Here is a 20408-nt window from a genome sequence, read left to right on the forward strand (position 1 = left end):
ATATCTCACTCCCAAGGTAGTGATTATGTTCCTTATTTCTTTCCACATCCTCCCAACATTGCTCCCGACAGCCCCTTCCTTGTTGTAGCCGCCCAAAACAGCTTCATTTTGTCGTTTTCCTGCAGCTTCCTTGCTGTCCAGCCATTTTCCTTGTTGTCACTGCCCAGGATTGCCTTTCTTTTGCTGTCTAGCAGTCTAACGCAACCCCCATCGCCGTTCCAACCATCCATCATTGCTGAAATCGATGTTCCAACCCTCCATATCCGCTGCCATCACTATTTACCCTTACTGCAATCCCATTTCCCTTCACTGTTGTCCCCCGGAACAGCCAATCTGCTATTCTTCAAGCTCTCCCTGCCGCCCTACACTCGTTGCCGCCCCCAAAACAGCCCTCTAAAAACCCCTATTTGCTGCAATCCCAACTTTCTACCCATTCTATCCACCTACCACTTCCACCATCTTAGGAATAAACTCGAACTCCAGTTGTGTGTCATGTCTGTTGTTAATTCCTGTTTCAGTGTGTTTGGTTGTAATCTCCTATTTGCCTTTAGAAATAATATTTGATTTTCTTACTATTATTTGGGTTAACTCCGCTATCACTCACATGCATGTATAATTAAATCATCAAAATGAACTACAGAATATCTAAGAAACTTCATAGAAGTATAAAAGATTAAATAAAAGCATCTGCTAAACAAATATCTGCAATAGATCAATCCATTCAATCTGTTAACTTGTGAAAATGATCTCATGCTTTTGTTTCATTCCTTATAATACAATCATAAACCTTTATCTTTCAAAAAGAAAACAATAAAAAATACAGTATATAATTTAAACTAACCTGACCCCTATCTTTCTTGTCTCTTTGAATTTCTAAATCTTTTAGGAGCTTCAGCCAAACATCTTTCACTTTGCCAGGTTGAAGATCCTTTAGCTTGACTATCGCACCACCTATATATTCTGATGACTGGACCCCTTCATCATCGTAAATCTTCACTGTTAACTGCTGAGTAGTTGGATCTTCAACTACAAACTCAAAGTGTTCATTCCAAATAGGATTTAAATCATTGTTCTGCATGTAATCAAAAAGCAATATAAGAAAAATGATGGGCAAAGGGTATTAAACTTGCGCTCCCTTAAAACACATCATACTTACAATTGTTTTGCTCCTCTTAATTCTGTCACGTAAAGGGCGTATAAACAATTTAGCAAAGGGATCAGATTTCCCAATGAGATCTTTGTTTGTCAAATTTTTCGCTTGCACAAGCTTTACTTCCAATGTTCCAACTGGTTTCAGTTCTAGATCACTTTGCAATACATCAACCATTATACAAATGAATCAAAATAGAAAAATTACAATAACTAAAGAAAATAGAAATGTATCATCAATATACCTGTAGTCGCCAGGTAATATTGGATATATTTTTCTTACAGGCCAAGTTATGGAGTCTTCAATAGCATCACGTATGGTATCCTAGAAAAAGAGAAATGAATAGCATGCTAGGTGGCACAATTTGCACGTTAAAAAAGTGCAGCTAAAATGTCAAAATATCCTGAAACCTCGATGGCATCAGAAACTCCCGGAATAGATGATATTTCACCTCCAACAACCTTCACAGCGAAATCCAGCTTTTTCTGTAGAAAATATATAAGTTTGAAGGTGGCTTTTGCATCCAACATTAGATAGAAATGTAGTTCTCATATACCAAATTGCAACACCTTCTCCCTCAAAGAATACGACACAGCTCCAAAGCAAGGTAAAATATCCACTAGAGGCTTAAATATCAAGCGAAACACCCCAGTAAATGCAACATTTTTCACCTGAAAGAAACAATTCAAAATGATTGCCGTGTCAATAAAATAGAAAACAGAATTGCTGTAATATCCGTGTTAGTTGAAAAAAAAAATTAATTTGCACGAGCCTCAGTGAGCTTTTTAATAGAATCAAATTAAGCAATCTAAAGTTCTACAAAAAGATTCAGCCATCAGCACTTCTCCCTGAACCCGGACTTCAAACCAACAAATAAAGTGAAAGAAAGGTGGAGCAGAGTGAATCAGGTGAAAGGAAGCTGGGAGGAAGGTGTTGGTCAAAATCAAAATGAAATGAAACCCTTAAGTGGTAATTGGAAGCATAAGCCTTCCAAATCTTATTCCAAGTTTTTTACTTTCCGCAAACACTGCAGCAAAGAACCGGAACATGGATGAAAGCAATGAAAGATTATGCATTACTACATAAAGCAGATAAACAAATAGCACCATTCCCCATGCTGCTAATCCAAAATTCCAAATACATCAACTATCCATTTTTGACGTGCCATACAACATAATGTTTATTCTTTTATGCCTTCTAATTGAATCAGAAAACACAAGCTTTAAGAAATATCTCCATGATCCTTCAAGCGTTTAAGCTTCAAGGCATTGTTTTCTGAGCTTTTATATCATCAGTTTGGTTGGAAGCTAAATTAGTAATCACGGGTTGTCTCCTCTAAAGCACCTTGAATAAATCGTGATGGAAGAATGTATTGAAGAGATGTTTTCTCGAAGCTAGCATCAACAAAACCATTACTAGAGTCTTTGTCATACCAATTTAACTGAATAATATAGAGGCACAACATGGTCATTTGTGGTTTAGAGGTGTTGGGCATGACTGGCAATAGCTCAAGGGCATGACTACCATCACTTGATAAAAAGGTTCAATTTGGCTAAATAAAATTTCTTCGATGCATAGGGTTTTTATTAGTTTGATTTTTATTGGTGGGGCATTGTAGCAAGAGAGAGAGCTTAAATTTGTATTAGGTTAATGAGCTTTTAGCATAGAAGTTGGTCAAATTTGTTATTTAGTAAGCCTTGTAACATTGTTATGAACTTGGAAAAAGGTTGAGTCCTACATCTTAAGGAAAGCCCAAGTGGCCCGAGTTCATATCATGACCATAAACTCGGCAAAAACTTATTTGGTCTTACATCTGTTGAAAGGACTGTGTGGCTCAAGTTCATATCTGTCACAGACTAAACACGGGGTATGGTAATATGCATGCACGAATGCCGATTAGTTAAGCTTAACTCAATGAACATATAAGTTTTTTATTGGCCCCATTAATTAGGTTGGGGGCACACATCTTAGGAAAGGCTCACAAACAAACCAAATGTAAGACATACAACTACCCAAACATAAAAAGCCCATTGGTGGAGAATTTGCAGCCTTGAGGATAAAGAAACTCAAAAATGGAATTACAGCTCTGAATGCAGAGAAGACCTATAAGTAGGAAATTAAAATTGAGAATGAGTGAAGCCCAAATTCATCTTATAAATTTGACGCAGTTCATGATTTGGAATCTTCTTAATGCAATGACTTATTAAAGATCAATTGAGAATTTATACGTTCAAACGTGGCACTAGATCAATCTATCTGATTAACCTGGTTGACATTGCAAGTGTTTGAATAGAGATCTTGGGAAGAAGATGATAAAATTACTGAGCAAACACAAATATATTAAGCCACGCCAAAAAATCAAGTTTGTGGGAAGCCACCAAGCTTACAGCTAAGAATCTTCCACCAAGTAAGCTTTAAAGAAAGAAGAAACCATCACAAATTTCGATCACAAATAACCATTTATAAATGCATTAGAGAAGGCATGGCAGGGAGCTATTGTTGTTTCCAACTTTTATGGGGACAACTCTTCACCAAAGAAGCATTCTTTCAATATAGTTAATTAACCCTTGTTACACTCATCTTTAGAAAAATTGCCTTCAAAGAAAAGTTGTGGATCAAGCAGTAACCCATAGCATGCAATTCAATTCATTGTTTACACAATTAAAAGAAATCATTTTCCTATGTATAATTCATCAATTCATAAATATAGCTCATAGCTAGCCTTTAATTCTGAGTCAACATTTTTTAGAACACTCATAACAGTAACAACTCTCCTGACATGATAAGCAAGATGACACAAAATGTGGATCAAACATAATAGTAACTTGAGTTTTCACTCCCTCTTCCTTTTCAGCCTATTAACGAGAATACCAAACTTCAGAAGACAGATTAAAGATATTGAGTGCAGCAAGCCAAATACAGGGAAATGTTTAGTAGGATTAGTTTTATTTATAGTGATTTGTCAAGATCTAGCCCGAGGCTTAGAATTGACCACGGTGGGTGCAGACGATCGAACGGTGAGACTTAAATTTTTTAACATTTAACAAATAAAAGAGCTACTAATCAAATTCAATTAAAACAACAAACTTAAATTTAATTATAACTGGTTGTCCGCGTCTTCTATAAATATTTTCTCTTCTACCGCTCATCGTTTGATCACTTAGGCCCCGTTTGAGGCAGCTTATGTTGCTGCCTCGGCGTTTTGAAAACGCCGCCGCAGTGTTTATTTTGGCGTTATATGTTGTGTTTTTATATCGGCATTAATCAGGTATTCGATATTACTTCTATCCATAGAACGCGGGGGAGGGGTTCCATTCGGTGTTGGCTAGGGCTTATTTTCCTCCTATGCCCCTGTGGATTCTCTCTCGCGCTCTTCCCCGCGATCTCCATTACTGATCTTCTCGTGCGTAAACTTCTAGTGAGATCTTGCGTAAACTATAGAAATGACACTCCTTTGATCTTCCTGGTTTGTTTATGCGGCTCGAATGTTTTTTTTTGGTGTTCCTTTGGTTTCTTTTTAGGCCTAGAAGGCAACTACGAAGCTTTTTAGGTTCTTTTATATGCTCTAAAAATGTTCTCCATAGATCTTCTCTGGTTTTTATGCCCTTACGTTTTGCTTTTTTGGGATTTTTAGCTCTTACATTTAGGGATTTTTAGATCTTGCTCTGAAAATGGATCACATATTTACAGTGCATTTAGATGACGCACTGCTCTGGAAATAGATCTTCTATATGCCGCACTCCTTTTTTGGGATTTATATGACGCATCTCTGGTTCTATATTTACAGTGCATTTACATGTTTCAGTTCTATATGTCGCACTTCGTTTGGTTCTATATTTACAGTTTCCGTGCCTTGCAATACATTTCGGTTTGAGTTGTTCTGAAAATTGAAAATAGTTAATTGAGCTAATTTACAGATCATGAGCTATTTTACAGAATCATGAGCTAATTTACAGATCTGAAAATTGGAAATAGGAATTATTCTTTACAGTTGGAGGAAATTAATAAGCTTGGTTAGCTTGAGTTGATATGTTCACTGAAAATTGGAAGTTCACATTTACTGCTAATTTACATTTATGAACTAATTTACAGAGCTAATTTACAGATCATGAGTTACAAGGCGTTTCGGCTAATTTACAATATTTTAGGCAGAAGCTCACATTTATGAGCTAATTTACAGAGGCTTATAAGTTCACTGAAAATTGGAAGTTGGGGGAAATTATTCTTTACAGATCATGAGTTAGAAAATCATTTACAGATCTGTCATGGTTTGAGTTGATCTGAAAATTGGTAAGCTTGGTTCTCCCTGTTTCATTGCAATTAGCTATTTTGATGTGACTAATTTTCTGGAATTTTTGGTTGCTAGTTCCATCAAATCATGGCTTTAAGCTTTACAGTTGGGGAAATGAATTTATTCTTTACAGTTGGGGGAATGGATTCATTGCAATACATTTCAATACATGTCATTGCAATACATTTCGGTTCATTGCATTTCGGCTGATGCGTGTAGGATTATTGATGTTGCACTCCGGGTCATTGCAATACATTTCAGTTTGAGCTGTTTTGAAATTTAGAATTAGGAAATTGGGCTTTGGTATTTTCTGGAATTCTTGGTTGAGCTGTTAAGGAACTGTGGTGGCTGCATCACTTCTGCCTTTTGGAGTTTCTTCATAATTTCCACGCGCCTTATGGCTTGGTTGAACTTATAAGCTTGGTTGATTTCTTGGTTCATTTGGAGTTTCTTCATAAATTTTTGGTTGAACTTATAAGCCTCTTTCATTTAATATAAACTACATGCAATCCATATGACTTGGTTCATTCATATCAAGCAAGAATCTTCATTCCTGTATACAGTTCCAGCTACTTGTATTACTGATGATATTTATGTAATTTGAGAATTGTGTGGAGTTTTGTAGAAATTGTTGCTAGTATCAGTAGCTTTAAGTAACTATTTCCAATGTAAGAAGGCCACAAGTAAGATTCCTCTTGGAGTTTATTCGTTAAATTGTTAGAATCAGTACATTTCGACTGCTAGTTCCATTAATGCAATATATTCCGAATGTCAGTATTTCTGCTTTCGGTTATGGTGTATTTAGAGTTGGCTTTTCGGCTGCAGCACTTTTGCTTTCAGTTATGGTGTATTTAGAGCTGGCTTTGGTATTTCTTTGGTAATTTCGGTTCAAGGGACAAGGAAATGACATCCATGTATTTGAGTTGGTCTTGTAACCTTTTGGAATTACATAATAAAATATTTTCGAAGTCTTACTGTGGATGTAAGTCAATGACCGAACCACATAAATCATTTGTTTCTTCATATATTTTTTTTTGTTATTGATTAAGTTGTTATGCTCTTGTTTGTGTTGGTGGCAAATGTTTATGTTTGGAGAGTGGTATTCTTGTTGGGCTGCTAGTTCCATTAATGCTTTAGTATTTCTTTGTTAATCTCGGTTCAAGGGGCAAGGAAATGACATCAATGTATTTAGAGTTGGCCTTGTGACCTTTTGGAATTGCATAATAAAATATTTTCGAAGTCTTACTGTGGATGTAGGTCAATGACCGAACCACATAAATCATTTGTTTCTTCATATATTTCTTTTTTTGTTATTGATCAAGTTGTTATGCTCTTGTTTGTGTTGGTGGCAAATGTTTATGTTTGGAGACTGGTGTTCTTGTTGGGTTGATGTTGTTGTGGGCTTGGGATGTTTATGTGCTGGACGTATTAATTCTCATTTGTTCTCTATAGCTTCATCATGTCTAAATCAGTTGAAGGGGGGACCTCCGCAATGTGGGATAAAGAGGTAACATATTTTTTGCGATCTTTGTATAAAAGAAATAAAACTTGGTAACATGCCAACAACGTTTTTTAGTAAGGGTGGCGAAACATTGAAAAGAGATTCAAAGAATTGATTAGCAGGGATTATGATAAGCTGAAATTTAAAAACAAATGGGATCAATTACAATTAAAGAATCAATTAAAGAAGGAATGAAAAATATGGAAGTAGTTGAAACGTAGATCTACAGGTTTGGCTTAAGATCCGATTAAAAGGACAATTGATGCTCCTCCTGAATAGTGGGCTGAAAAATTAGAGGTATTTTATATATACTCCGTGATTTGTTTGATTTTAATTCCAAATTACTTTTCTAATTATAATTGTCTAACTATTCGCTCTAAAATGTTCTGTCACAGGCGGTACCAGCAGCAAAAAAGTATAAGCAGTGCGAAATTGAGCCGGAATTTGAAAAAAAACTAGACATAATGTTTAAATGGGTTGTCGCAACAAGAAAATTTACTTTCAACACATGTTAAAGTACTTCTGAAGGGATACCAAATGAGTTCACTCCTGAGCCATTAACACCTGATGAAGAAGTTTCTAGCATCAACCAGAGTGATACGGGTGACTCTAGCAGAACAAAGAGGGTCAAGGTTGTTAAGAAAAATAAAGAAAAAGAACGTTTGTTAAACACCTCCTTCGATCATTTGATTGAAGCTTTTGCAGCTCCACCTATCTCTGATGCGAGCATATTAGACTGTCTGGGACTCTTGCGTACTATTCCTGAAGTTGTGGCAGATAGGCGATTTAACGCACATTGTGTGAAAAAACTTGAGGATTCAACTAGAATGAAAATATTCATGACACTAGAACCAGAAATGCGTCCTGAATATTTGCGGGTTTTGGTCGATGAATGATATTTCTTTATGGATTGTATATGTATTTGCACTATTTGAACTTTGATTAATGTCGTTTTATTTTTATTATGTTTGAGACTTTTAAGCATGTTACCTTCTCGTGTTTGAGACTTTTTGAACTAATTATGTTAACATTTTAAATTTTTTTATAGTGGACTATTAATGTTTATATTTTAAATCATTTAGGATGGATCCACAACGTGAACGTCGTAGGAGAACAGCATTTGCTATAGTCATTGTGATATTGTTATTGGATTATTACCGGCATAGGATTACTCGCATTCCCTGCATAACATTCACCTTTGTTGGAGATAGATGGGTTAGTGAAATGCTTTCTGGACATCCAATAAGATTCATAAATATTTTCAGAATGACGGCACCTATTTTTATGGATCTTCTGCACGAGTAATATGTAAATTACGGCCTCCAGGGTTCTTCTAGAATTACGTGTAGGGATACAGACACTTGTTAGCTTAGCAACTCAAATAATTAAACCGGAAGATCCATCATTTGCTACCACTCCAGAACAAATTGCCAACGATCCACGATACATGTCATATTTCAAGGTAACTATCAGTGTTTTTAATTTATTACATTCTATATTTTAACAATATTATTACTCTCTAACGGCCAATTAAACAAAACTGTATTGGTGCAATTGACGGTACCCACGTTGATGCTCGAATACCCAACCACGAGAATGTAGCATACATCGGTCGGAGTGGTTTAACAACGCAAAATATCATGGCTGTATTGACTTCAACATGTGTTTTACTTTTGTGGTGGCAGACTGGGAAGAAAGTGCACATGATAGTCGGATATTCTCCTTTGCTACTAGGAATAGATCGCATTGTTTCCCTCACCCCTCATTAGGTTAGCTTTGTTTTTCAATTTGTATATGTTAGCATGTAATGTTTTTTAATAACATTGTTTTTCGTACCAGGAAAAAAATATCTGGTCGATGCAGGATATCCCATGCAAAGGGGATATCTGAAGCCCTACCCTGATACAAGATATCATATTCCTGATTTCGAGCGAAGTAGTGACACAGTACGTGGCAGAAAAGAAATGTTTAATAAACGTCACTCATCTTTACGCGGGGTAATTGAAAGAACATTTGGAGTTTGGAAGAATAAGCGGGTCATCTTACGTGATATGTCGTCGTATCCTTTCCAAAAGCACGTGCATATTGTGGTTGAAACAATGACACTATATAACTTCATCCGAAGATATTCATCACGATCAGATACAAACTTCAGTATGGCTGACAATGATGAACTGAATGTCTTCGAGCAACCTACAGGACTTGTGGGGGGGCATTCATTACTGCATTCATTTATATAATCTAATGAATTTGGAGATCAGGAAGGTGAAGGTTTGGCTGATATGATTACTTTAAGAGAGTCTATCACAGATGCTATTTGTGGTTGTTGATCTACCAAGTTTTCCTTTAATAAGGTTATAGGTTTATATTCGTATGTATTTAATTTTGGTTACTTTTAAAATAACTTAAACCGACAATGATTCTTTTGTTATTTTCGCAGTTATACAAACATGACTTCCAGGATATCAGGTATAGACAGAGATTTTGTGTTATTGTGGACTACCGTCTCCGTTGCTAACGTCACGTAAGGAGCATAGCTTTGGGAGGCAGTTCTATGGTTGTGCCAGAGGTGTTTCAGCTCGTTATGGTTTCTTCCGGTGGGCTGATAGTCCCTCATATTACACTGACAGTAGTCATGCCAGCAATCATGTGAATCCGATGTTTCCTCCGTCTGACAGGGCCGATGAGCACAGACGTACCCAGAGTCTATTTTAGTATTTCTCCCTGTTGTCGTACTTGTATTTGTACTTTTTTTAGTTTTCCTGGTACTCATAAGGGTGTGAAAACTGTATGATATCTTTTAGAATTGATCTGTGATTATCGTATGTTTCTGCACTATATGTTTCTTTCCTATCAATAAGCTATTCTGAATAAGCTGCCCCAAACAATTTTATCAGACAGGGGCAGGAATGTCATTTAACCACCAATAAGCTAGTCTGAATAAGCTGCTCCAAACAGCAAACCAAATTATTCTGATAATCTGCCGATTATCAGAATAATCTGCTTATCAGCAGATTATAAATAATCCACAGCTGCGCCAAGCAGACCCTTAATTAAACATGAAATGTTAATTTAAATATTAATAATTTTAAACAAAGCTAATGAAAGCTCGTACTCCTGAATTACAATAATACAAGAGAAAAGAAAGTAATATACATGTCAGTTGAGCTTTTAATAAATTAATGTAGATATTTAATGCTATTCAATGAATCTTACTATACCAATAGCATATCAATATCATTTTATATTTATACAACTGTCACATCAGTCTAAAAATTATACCACTTAATATCACTTTTTCAATTACGTGCACGAATACCTTAGCATTCCCCCGCTAGTATCATAAAGAGACGACTCCACCATGGTCAGTCATGCACATACAAACAGTCAATATAAATATATTATTCATCTGCTCATTGTGTTAAATTCAATATATTATATATAACATACACCAATGTATTATAGTAAGTAGCTATAAACTTTCATAACAATGTGACCAATAAAGAAAAGAACATATAAATCAAAATAAAATTTGTAGAAGTATCATTATCTACTAATGCAAAATTATGGAGAAGAACCAAAACATTATCATAGATTAAATGTATGAGTACTCATCTTGATATTGATTAGTTTGTTATTTTAATTTGCTTTGACGTCGACTTTTCTAACATTAGAAGTCTAAAATAAACAAGATATAAAATTTAATTTATTAATTATTTTAAATAAACAATTACCTTTTCATTATTTAAGTATAAAATTTCTATTTTTTTACTTTATGTAATCGTGTGTGTGTGTGTGTGTGTGTGTGTGTGTGTGTGTGTGTGTGTGTGTGTGTGTGTGTGTGTGTGTGTGTGTGTGTGTGTGTGTGTGTGTGTGTGTGTGTGTGTGTGTGTGTGAGTGTGTGTGTGCGTCTTATTCAAAACATGTGTATAACACATTAAATATTTTAATTAAATTATTAAAACTCACCTTAATAACCCTTCTTTCGATCGAGCCTTTCGGTCCAGCCCTAACCACGCAAAAAGCTTTTCACGCGGAATCCACACAATGCCAACCTCACCCAAGAGCTCCTTCTTCGATCACAGCTTGTTGCCAACACCGCCTCCTTCCTGCGCTCGAGAGCTTTGGCATTGGGCACCCTCCCGCACGAGCTCAGCTCTTCTACAGAGCCGCAAAGTACTTCTCTTTGACTCCTTCGATTGCAGCTCAACAGCGACATCGCCTCAACGATGTCATCGCTTTCTTCCTCTTGTGCAAGCAACCCTCGTCTCCTTTGCACGGAAGAAAGCTCCTCCCTCTTGTCTTCCTTCACCATAAACAAGCCGCTCGGCTCAACAGGTAAGTTGTTCGACACTTTATTGGGCGTACTTCACCTCCTTTGCTTCCAAACACTCCTCGCATCATCTCCCCCCTATTCAGCTGCCCGACTCCTCGCTTTATCTCACCCTCTCAAGATCTTAACCCCTCGCCTCATCTCCCCTCTCTTTGGTTCCTCTTGGGTAGAGGAAACGGGACGTAACAATTTTTTTAGTTAATTATGAGCTAAATATATATTGTTATTCTTATTTTTATTTGAGTGAACAATTACTCTAATCATTTAATTTGGTAATAAATCTGTAACATGGGATGCTCATCTCACAAATACAATGGCAAGGCCAACGGAGTGTAAGCCTCATGAGTCGATGCCTCTCCTGGTTGCCCTAAGGGAAGCCCCAAAATGCCTGCTAAAACATTCACACCATCCAAAATTGCATAACCTTAGGCCCTATTTATAATAAAAGGAATTAGTCCAAAATGAAATAAATTTAATCAAATAAGAAAACAAAAGACTGGTATTGAATAAAAAATGACACATTAATAACTAACAATAAACATCAAGACAACAAAATGTTAAATAATATGAGGCAATACACGAACCAGGTAAAAAGTTTAATATATGATAATATAATTAACAATCAAGCGTGAACATGATATGCAGAATCAAGTACGTTTAAAAATTAGCTATGGATTGTACTTCAACGAAGACTTAATAGACTTGTTGGTGAAACAATTTCTTCTGCAAGGGTGCCGACCAAATATTGTGACATGACTGGAGAATTAACACTTTGATATCAAATTAAGAGTTAGAAAGTCATAAAATATATGTAATGATTCCTTATTTTGTTAATAAATTTATTAATGCATTTTGTAGACTAAAATAATACTGAAGGATTGAAGAAAACGTATACTAACATTAAAGAACAAAAGGGATGTTTAATACTATGATTAAAAAGGACAGAGTCATATAATAAATCTATGGGGGAGTACTAAAATAAAAACTTTAGAAAAATTGCATCCATTTTTAAAAATGATTTGGTCTGAACCTAGAAAGATATATTACAAAGTAAATTTTGTGTTAAGCATACTTTTAAATAGCAAATAATGCCATCTAATTCAATAGCTTCCTTGTGCAGAAACTCAGTGTGGTGTACCGTCAATTTAAAAAAGTGCAAGACAAAAGAAAATATCATCAAAAGTAGTTTATGAATGCTAGCAATACACTAAAAGTGTGACATCTAGATTTCTTGCTAAAGGTAGTAACAAAGGATGCCAAGAGGAGAAATGTCAAGAAGAGTTAAGAATAATGGATCCCTTGTTATTGATGAGCCAAAAATGTTGACAAAACAGTCAAGAATAGCCTAAGCACAAAGGTGTTTGTTGACCTCATTTTTGTGAGGTCTTTTCTTCTTCTTCATAGAGCCTAGGATCTAGCTCTAGGAGTTTCTATTGAACATCTTAGAAAACTAGAAATTGGTACCCACCATTTTAGAAATTCCAAAATACTTCATATTTTCCTGTGATGTCTAGCATTTATGGTCTCAAAACCATCGTTTTATGTATGAGCGGATAAGAGCTATTATGTGAAGACTCAAGAAGATGCTCCCAATAGAACCTCAAGCCCTAGGAAAACCTCCTCACGACTTTATCGTCACATACACGCACCAAATGCACAAAATTCACAAAATTGTACGAGGTCGGACTTCAATTGAGCCTAAAGAACGGGTCTCCGGACGACTTCCAACGACAAAATGGATTGTGCCAACGCTTTCGGGATAACAATTTTAGTAGGAAAAGACACCCCTATTGTCATATTTCTGACACAAGAAAATTTACATGCAAATCGATGAATTCGTCAAAACGACCTCCGACGACGAAACTGACCGCGTCAGCGCGTTCGGAACGTCAAAATTATCTAAAAAGGACATTCAATTTTCTACAATCTGACACACGAATGAAAATGCATAAATCAATTTTTATTTTGGAAATATTAAATATTTTTATATTTTTATATTATTATTTATAATAAAGTTTTTAATCCTAAACACTACCCACACGCGACATCCCTGTTTCTTTTCTTTTCTTCGACCAAGAGCCGCTCGGGCGTGCCTTAGCTACCGCAATTGACCGCACCTAAGCCGATCGATCGGGGCAATGGTCGCCGAGTCCGCCTCCTCTCTTGCATCTCTTCCCTCACACGCGGCATTCCGCTGCCATTCGTGCACGCGGCTCCGCCCCCCTCTCCTCGCTCTGCTCGACCGAGCGGCCCTCCAACTGCGAAGTTTCACCTGGCCAACTCTTCCTCTGCCGTAGGCTGCATTTCCTCTTGCCTTAAATCCTTCCCCTCCTCCCTTTACCTGATTTGCTTACCAGGGAGGCTGGTAGGTGGCTGTCCCCTTATCTTCTTTTCCTTAATAAAAATAGCCCCTTTAGTTCTCTGTGGGGGGTTGTTGAAAATTTCTGGAGAGAAAGAAGAGGAGTGGATTTGGAGTGTTGTTGAAGAGGCTACATTTTTTTTCTTAGCTGTTTAAAAGACTGTTTTCCTTCTTTTTTACTTTGGGAGGTCTTAGGGAAGAAAACTCTGCTAATATCTTATCCAAAGTTTGATTTTCGTGTGCTGGAGTGTGGAGCATTAGTTGGTGGTTGTTTCTCGAAGCTTTTAGGAGGAAGGCCCTGCCGAAACTTCTTCTTGGCTAGTTTTTTTTGCGTGCTAGGAAGCTAAAGGATTTGTTGGTTGCTACTTCTTGAAGCTTTTAGGAAGAAGATTCCTTTTGAAGGCATTCTATTGGATCTGTCTTTTTTTTGCTTTAAGTCGGCATTAAGAGGTATTTATCTTCCTTCCTCTAATTTGCAACGTTTCTGATGGCATCCAAAAATACTTCTTTGCTGTTTTAAAGCATGTGAAAGCTTCTTTGGGCTTAATGTGTTCCACTTGGTGGATTTGAGGGTTTGCATCTTTATGAGGTGCATGTGCACGGGTGTGATATTCTCCTGTTTCCTAACTCTAAGACATGGTTTTATGCATGTTAAAATATCATGCGTTGCTTAGATTGAGACATTAAGCTAATTTATTTTGTTTCTTTAAAAAAAAAGATAAAAAAAGGAAGGGAAGAAAGGTGGGAGATGTTTCGGCTACCTTGGTATAGAGGGGTTTGATAGAGCTTGTTACTTTGCCCTCATTCAGTTAATTTCTCGGCTTTGATGTTTGCTCTTTTAATCACTTCATATTCACAAATGGTAGCATGGCATGTGGAAGTAAAAATCTAGGCTTGTTTCGAAATTTGAGCATGGATTCTGCCAGGTTTAGTGAGAAATGAAGCATACATGAGCTGTCTTCTTTTCTTTCTCTGCTCGAAATATATGATGAATGAGGTTTCTTTTTGAACAGTTTTAGTTTTTATTTTATGAAATGCATGCTTAAAAAAATGCAATATTAAAGCTTTTCTTATACATATTTTGTTCACATGGAGGTTGGAATTAGTTTCAATGCTAAATAACATGTTGGCATTAGGAACTTGTTTATGCTTGTTCATTCCTGTTACTTGCTGCAGTTTGGAACATATATTAGTTCTAGTACCTGGGAATATAAAGCTCTAACGGATTTGGATTTGATTTGGATTTGATGGCCATGTTTTTCCCATCTTGTTGAGTATGATTTGGATCTTTTTGGAATAGATTCATGCTGGAAAGGCTAATCTTTGTTTTTCCCCTCTTGTTAGGTACGATTTTGATCTCTTTGGAAAGGAAAAATGCTGGAAAATTTGTTTTGTTTTCTCTTGTTGGGTACGATTTTGATCTCTTTGGAGAGGAAAAATGCTGGAAAATTTGTTTTGTTTTCACCCATTTGTTGGGTGTTGTTTCAGTCCTTTGGAAATGGAAAATGTTGGAAATTTTACTTTATTTTTCCCAAGTTAGTAAGCTCGGTTTGGGCTATGTTTATGATGATTTATATTGGCTGAAGTCTCTTATTGTTTTGGAATATTTCTGGGTTTGATTTGCCCTTGTATTGGGCTCGGGTTGCCCTTTTTCTAAGCTTGGTTCGGGCTTCCGTTGGTGATTTATATTGGCTGAGGTTTTGGAATGTTTCTTGAGCTTGTTTTGTTTTTGTAATGGGTTCGGGTTGCCCCTTTTCCTGGCTCTTCCTATAAGCTTGTTTGGGGCTAATTTGATGATTGTTTGGGAGCTTTTAAATTGCTAGGTTTGCTGTAGCAAAACTATAGGAAGCTGTTGTTGGCTGTAGGAAGTTCAGAATTGATGTTTGGAGCAGTTTGGAAGCTTAAAAGTGTCATTAATTGTTGTAGTTAGTTGTGTGGGAGTTGTAATTACTGTTTGCACTCATGTTGCTAGCTATTTGATGGTTGGTTTTGCGGTGATTTTGTTCCTTTTGTGAGCCTTACCTGTGAGCTATTTGGAAGGTTGTCTTTGGGTTGTTTTCTTTTCTTTGTTATGCTTGCCCATTCACTCTCCTATGTATATCAAAGGCAATGTAATGATAATACCCATGAGGGTTCTCTTTCACTATTTGTGGCCGTGCATGGGGTTTGTTTCCCTCTTTTCTGTCTTTGACCATGAGCTTCATTGCTGCTGTCAGTATTGTATTTGACTCGGATTTAGCTTTCTTTTCATTTCTCCTGGATATGGATCTTTTCCTTTAATTCTTTTATGATTGAAAATGTTTGATTTGAGATTAGTTTTCCCCTCTATTGCCCCTAGCTGCAAATCTTAATGTGGTAAATTTTCACCTTTGTCGTGAAGGTCGGTTAATTGATTGGGTGAACCGTACTTGGAGCACTTTCTAGTGGGATGTTTGACGTTTTTTTTTTTTAATTTATTCGTCATATTATGAAGTTTTATTCGTGAAAGTTTAAATTACATTTTGAGGTTTTTTTTAAACACTTTTTTGAGATTGAATCGATTATTTTATTATTTTATTATTATTATTATTTTTAACGAGTTTTAAACAATTTTAGGCCGATACACACTTTAGGCCTTATTGATTTAACTTTGTTTTAAAAAGTGGATCGACCTCTTTTTTTTGTTTTGTTTTTTTTTAACGGTTAAGTTAAAAATAAGAATTTTCGATTTAATTATATTAAAAAATGATTCATAGTCTAAAAAAATATATATATAAAGAGAAGAGAAAAGGAGGAAATTAAAAATGAAACATAGTTTATTGAGATAATTGAAACATAAAGGGGAAATATAGTAGCCGACCATTCACCATTCCTTTTGCATAAGAAAGATGAAATTGTAATTAGAAGAATAGTTGAGAGTTGGAGAAAAGTAAGAGTTTAAGTAACAATTAGGGATATGGATTGAAAGATAGTAGACTTGCATTTAGGTCCCTTAAGCTATGAATAAACTTAAATTCAATTGCTCTAACTAGGATTGAAACACATTTTACAACCCTTTTGCCAAAATTATATGTTTATCCCTAGGTTTTAAGAGTCTGATAGCGAGCTAAACTTGATCTAAAAATATTCGAAGATTAGTTGAAAGACACTTAATTGAATATAGACACTTTTGAACACTTCAGGCTCAAACTAAAGTTTAGGCTTCCTCGGTCTTAGGAGCACACCCTGAGAGAGTTCATCATCCTAATTTTCAAATGAAACTAAGAAGCCAGACATTTGCTAGTTCATGAGTTAATTAGACCACTAGACACGAGGGTGCACTAGATTGTGATTCATGACTGATTTAATTAAATCAAATAATGAAATTATTGCCTTAACTTGACTAAAACTGAAACTCAATGCTCCGAGATTTGAGCTTGAGTTTTACATCAGATCCTCCTGGCAATTGGTGACATTCCCAATATCACATATAAATCTCCTATTCTTGGTCATTTATATGTGATATTGTATTTTGTTTCATTTGCTTGTCTTTTTGCTACGATTTGTCTGTTTTCTCAAGTTTTTCAGGTCATGTTTTCTCCTTTTGCACAGCGCATACTAGTTAAACTTAAGGGAGCAGCAAGACTACCAAATATACATTTTTGATTTACATTACAGCATTTTATTTTTTAGCACATTATACTTTTCCTCCTGTCATGTACTGTTTTGCATAGTCTGCTGTATCATTTTCTAGTCTATTATACTGTAACTTATTATGTCATTTTTCTAACATGTATACTGTTTTGCATACCCTGTTATACTGTTTCTTTAGTTTTTTATAGTATTCTCCTGACATGTAATATTATTTTTTTCTTATTTTATATATCACACGATTTATCTGTTTTGATATACACTATGTCTTAGTATAGGATAACCTAGTGGTTAGGTGCATTTTCAAAACTAAAACTAAACCCGAAGGTGCTACGACGAAGAGCTTGGAGAGAAAATCGTGGGCAACACGACGAGTAACAACTTCAAGATGGATCTGCAACATCAAAATACATTCACATCACCTATCACCCTCTTTAGTTTAAATAACCCATAGGATCACCTTTTAGGTTTTTTTCACAACAATGTTATGTAATTATAAATCCTAACACTTTAGGATTCCGAGGTTACTGTACGGTACGGTGTAAATCCTCTTATCTTTTTAGGCTATTTGTTATCTTTTTAGGCTTTTTAGGCTATTTGCACGATCAGATATCGTGCGAATATAAGTCCTAAATTCTAAATAACTTACAGGATTGAAATATCAAATAAGCATCATTTCAAAAATATAAAGTCAAAAAATAGGATAATTGGGAGGTCACCGAGGTTTTCCCCGAATCCGTGATATCCCCTACTCTTCATTCCTTTGGATTCCTTAAAATAACTGTCCTTATTTTGTGTCATTCTCATTTGATTTTTTCATGTCCAATCTTGGAAACTTAAACTTTGAAATCTTGAAGGCAAAACCACTTATCTTAATCGAGAGTTTTCTTAAGTGATCTTGGTCATTTAAGATGTAATTTACTATAGGGGCTTACCTCTATAGGGAACTTGGAACCCAGATAAAATAAACTCTATCTAATTTTTATGTTGGGTAGGAGAACTTGTTCGCCTTTTTATAAAATATTCCGCAGACTAAAACAGATGTCACAAATTCTTTAGTTTAGGTGATTGAATTCCTATTACAAGTGATATATTTATTTTTCAGGATAAGTGTATTACTTGTAGTATTGTATTCAATCATCTAAACTATTTAAAATGTAAGACCCGTTTGGTCTCACTTATTTTAAAATTAATATGTTACTTTTAAAAATCAAAAAGGTTATATTCATATTTAAATTATTTTCAAAATCACAAAATCATCACTTTTTCAAATTACAAAGTTAAAACAAAGTTAAAAACGGCCGACAATGTTTCAGGTCTTAAATCCCATCAAGTTTTAAAACAGCACAAATCACAACTAAAATCAGATGAGATCCTATACTTATTCTAAAATAACTCAATTCACATTCTTAAACTGAAAATATAAATCATAGCAATAAAAAACCAACTTAAATATCATACCAGACAAAACAATCCTGCGCTATAACAAATAGCACATATTTGCCTTTTAGAGCGTTGTTACATTAATTGCAATATCTATATAAAAAAAATAATTAATTAAAGCAAAATTCTCCCAATGTGATCGTGTCAGTTTGAACCAACAGCCTTGACGGTCGAATCGGAGGGAAGAAACCAAGAGCATGAACATGAATGGAGGCAAAGCAAAAGAGGGCGCGCATGCTTCTCTTACATGAGGAAAGACGATGTTGCGATATTCCAAGGGTTTGTATGCGAGAGACGAATCCATGAAGAAGGATGGAGTAAGTCGAATCAATTGCAGGAGTTGTGGCCTTGTTCTGCGCAAAGGAAGAGGGGAGGAGAAGGTTTGATGGGGCAAAACTAGAGACAAAGCTGAAGCCCCAGAGAGCCTTACTTCTCCACATGCGAGCAGTGTTATGAGAAGGAGAGGAAGAAGATGAAATTGATGTTATGTGGGCAGGAGAAGAGGCATGCAGGCAAGTGGATTCGAATGAAAGGTCTGAAGTCGAGTGAGCTTGAACCTTGATTGCACCATGTGCGGCTTTTGTCTGAAGGAAGACTAGACAAGAGGCCACAGCTTCGAGCTGAAAGAAACAAAGCCTAAGAAGCAATGTGTGCTTGCAAGAAGAAAGCATAGTGCATAATAAGGGAAAGGCAGAGCCTAGCCGAGACTTTGAGAAGGTAAGAGTTCTTTATGGGTTTTATGCCTCTATTTATATAAACTATTTTAATGTAAAATATTATTAAGTTAATATTAAATTTTTTGAATTAATAAAAGAATTAAATTTGACAAGCAATCAAATTAAAAGATTGAGAAAGATCGATATCAACTCTTATACATCAGAGAAAGAGGCTAAGTTAGGTAAGCCTAAATTTAATTCTTATTTTGCAATTTAGCATATTTATTTGAATCGTATTGATTATTGTTTTATGAATTGATTTTATTAAATATTAGTATCATTGCAATGATTAAACTTAAATTGAAGGATTAATCATAATTAAAATAATAAAATTAGATATTGAACTATAATTAACTAAAATTGTGGTATAAATTTATAAATATCGATAATTTTTATATTATAGGTGTTCGATTGGATGAGTTATAATTGAAAGAGTAAAAACAAACGAAAGACTCAGAGAGAGAAATTATGTTTCCCTTACTTCTGATCATTTTTTATTAAAATTTTTCACTGTTTTGTTATATATCAATAAGACTTAAACTACCAATGTTGCCGTTGTATTTTTAGGCAAAAAATGTGCATGTTAACATTTCTGCACAAAAAATTGCATACTTTTCCTTGAAGGATTTAGAATATTATATGACCATTAGATTATAGGGAGGTGCATTTATTCAATAGTAAATAAATACATAGTGTCTCATAAGAACAAAATGTGTGCTATGAAAAAAGAAATGAAAATATTGTGATTTGAATACCTTTATGTACATGTTAAGTAGTTCACAAATTATGATACTAACTAGGAACGTCAATGTACCCGCGCGAGTAGATATTTTTATACCACCTCATATAATTATAAAATTTAGATCACTAATCACTGTGTCGTCAGGATAATGTCGATCAAGAGTGAGTAGGCATATTTCACATCAAACAATTTGGATATGTTGTGCCCCGTTGTGCCAACAAAATATTTATCGCTTGGGGGGGGGGGGGGGGGGGGGGGTTTATA

At 35.4% G+C, this 20408-nt stretch overlaps 1 protein-coding gene across 2 annotated transcripts in view; it reads right to left on the reverse strand.

Moving 5' to 3' along the window:
- LOC110023994 (synaptotagmin-5-like) overlaps window positions 1–20408 on the reverse strand; it is a 76061-nt gene that overhangs the window by 20951 nt on the left and 34702 nt on the right. For both annotated transcript variants that reach the window (XM_020723677.1, XM_020723679.1), the window contains exons 6-10: window positions 1720–1821; window positions 1561–1635; window positions 1395–1474; window positions 1157–1307; window positions 842–1072 (exon numbers count right to left, since the gene is read on the reverse strand). In XM_020723677.1, the coding sequence (XP_020579336.1) occupies window positions 842–1072; window positions 1157–1307; window positions 1395–1474; window positions 1561–1635; window positions 1720–1821 (639 nt within the window). The remainder of the gene's footprint in view (window positions 1–841; window positions 1073–1156; window positions 1308–1394; window positions 1475–1560; window positions 1636–1719; window positions 1822–20408) is intronic.

Source organism: Phalaenopsis equestris, unplaced genomic scaffold (genome assembly GCF_001263595.1).
Source record: "Phalaenopsis equestris unplaced genomic scaffold, ASM126359v1 Scaffold000240, whole genome shotgun sequence".
Classification (NCBI taxonomy): Eukaryota; Viridiplantae; Streptophyta; class Magnoliopsida; order Asparagales; family Orchidaceae; genus Phalaenopsis; species Phalaenopsis equestris.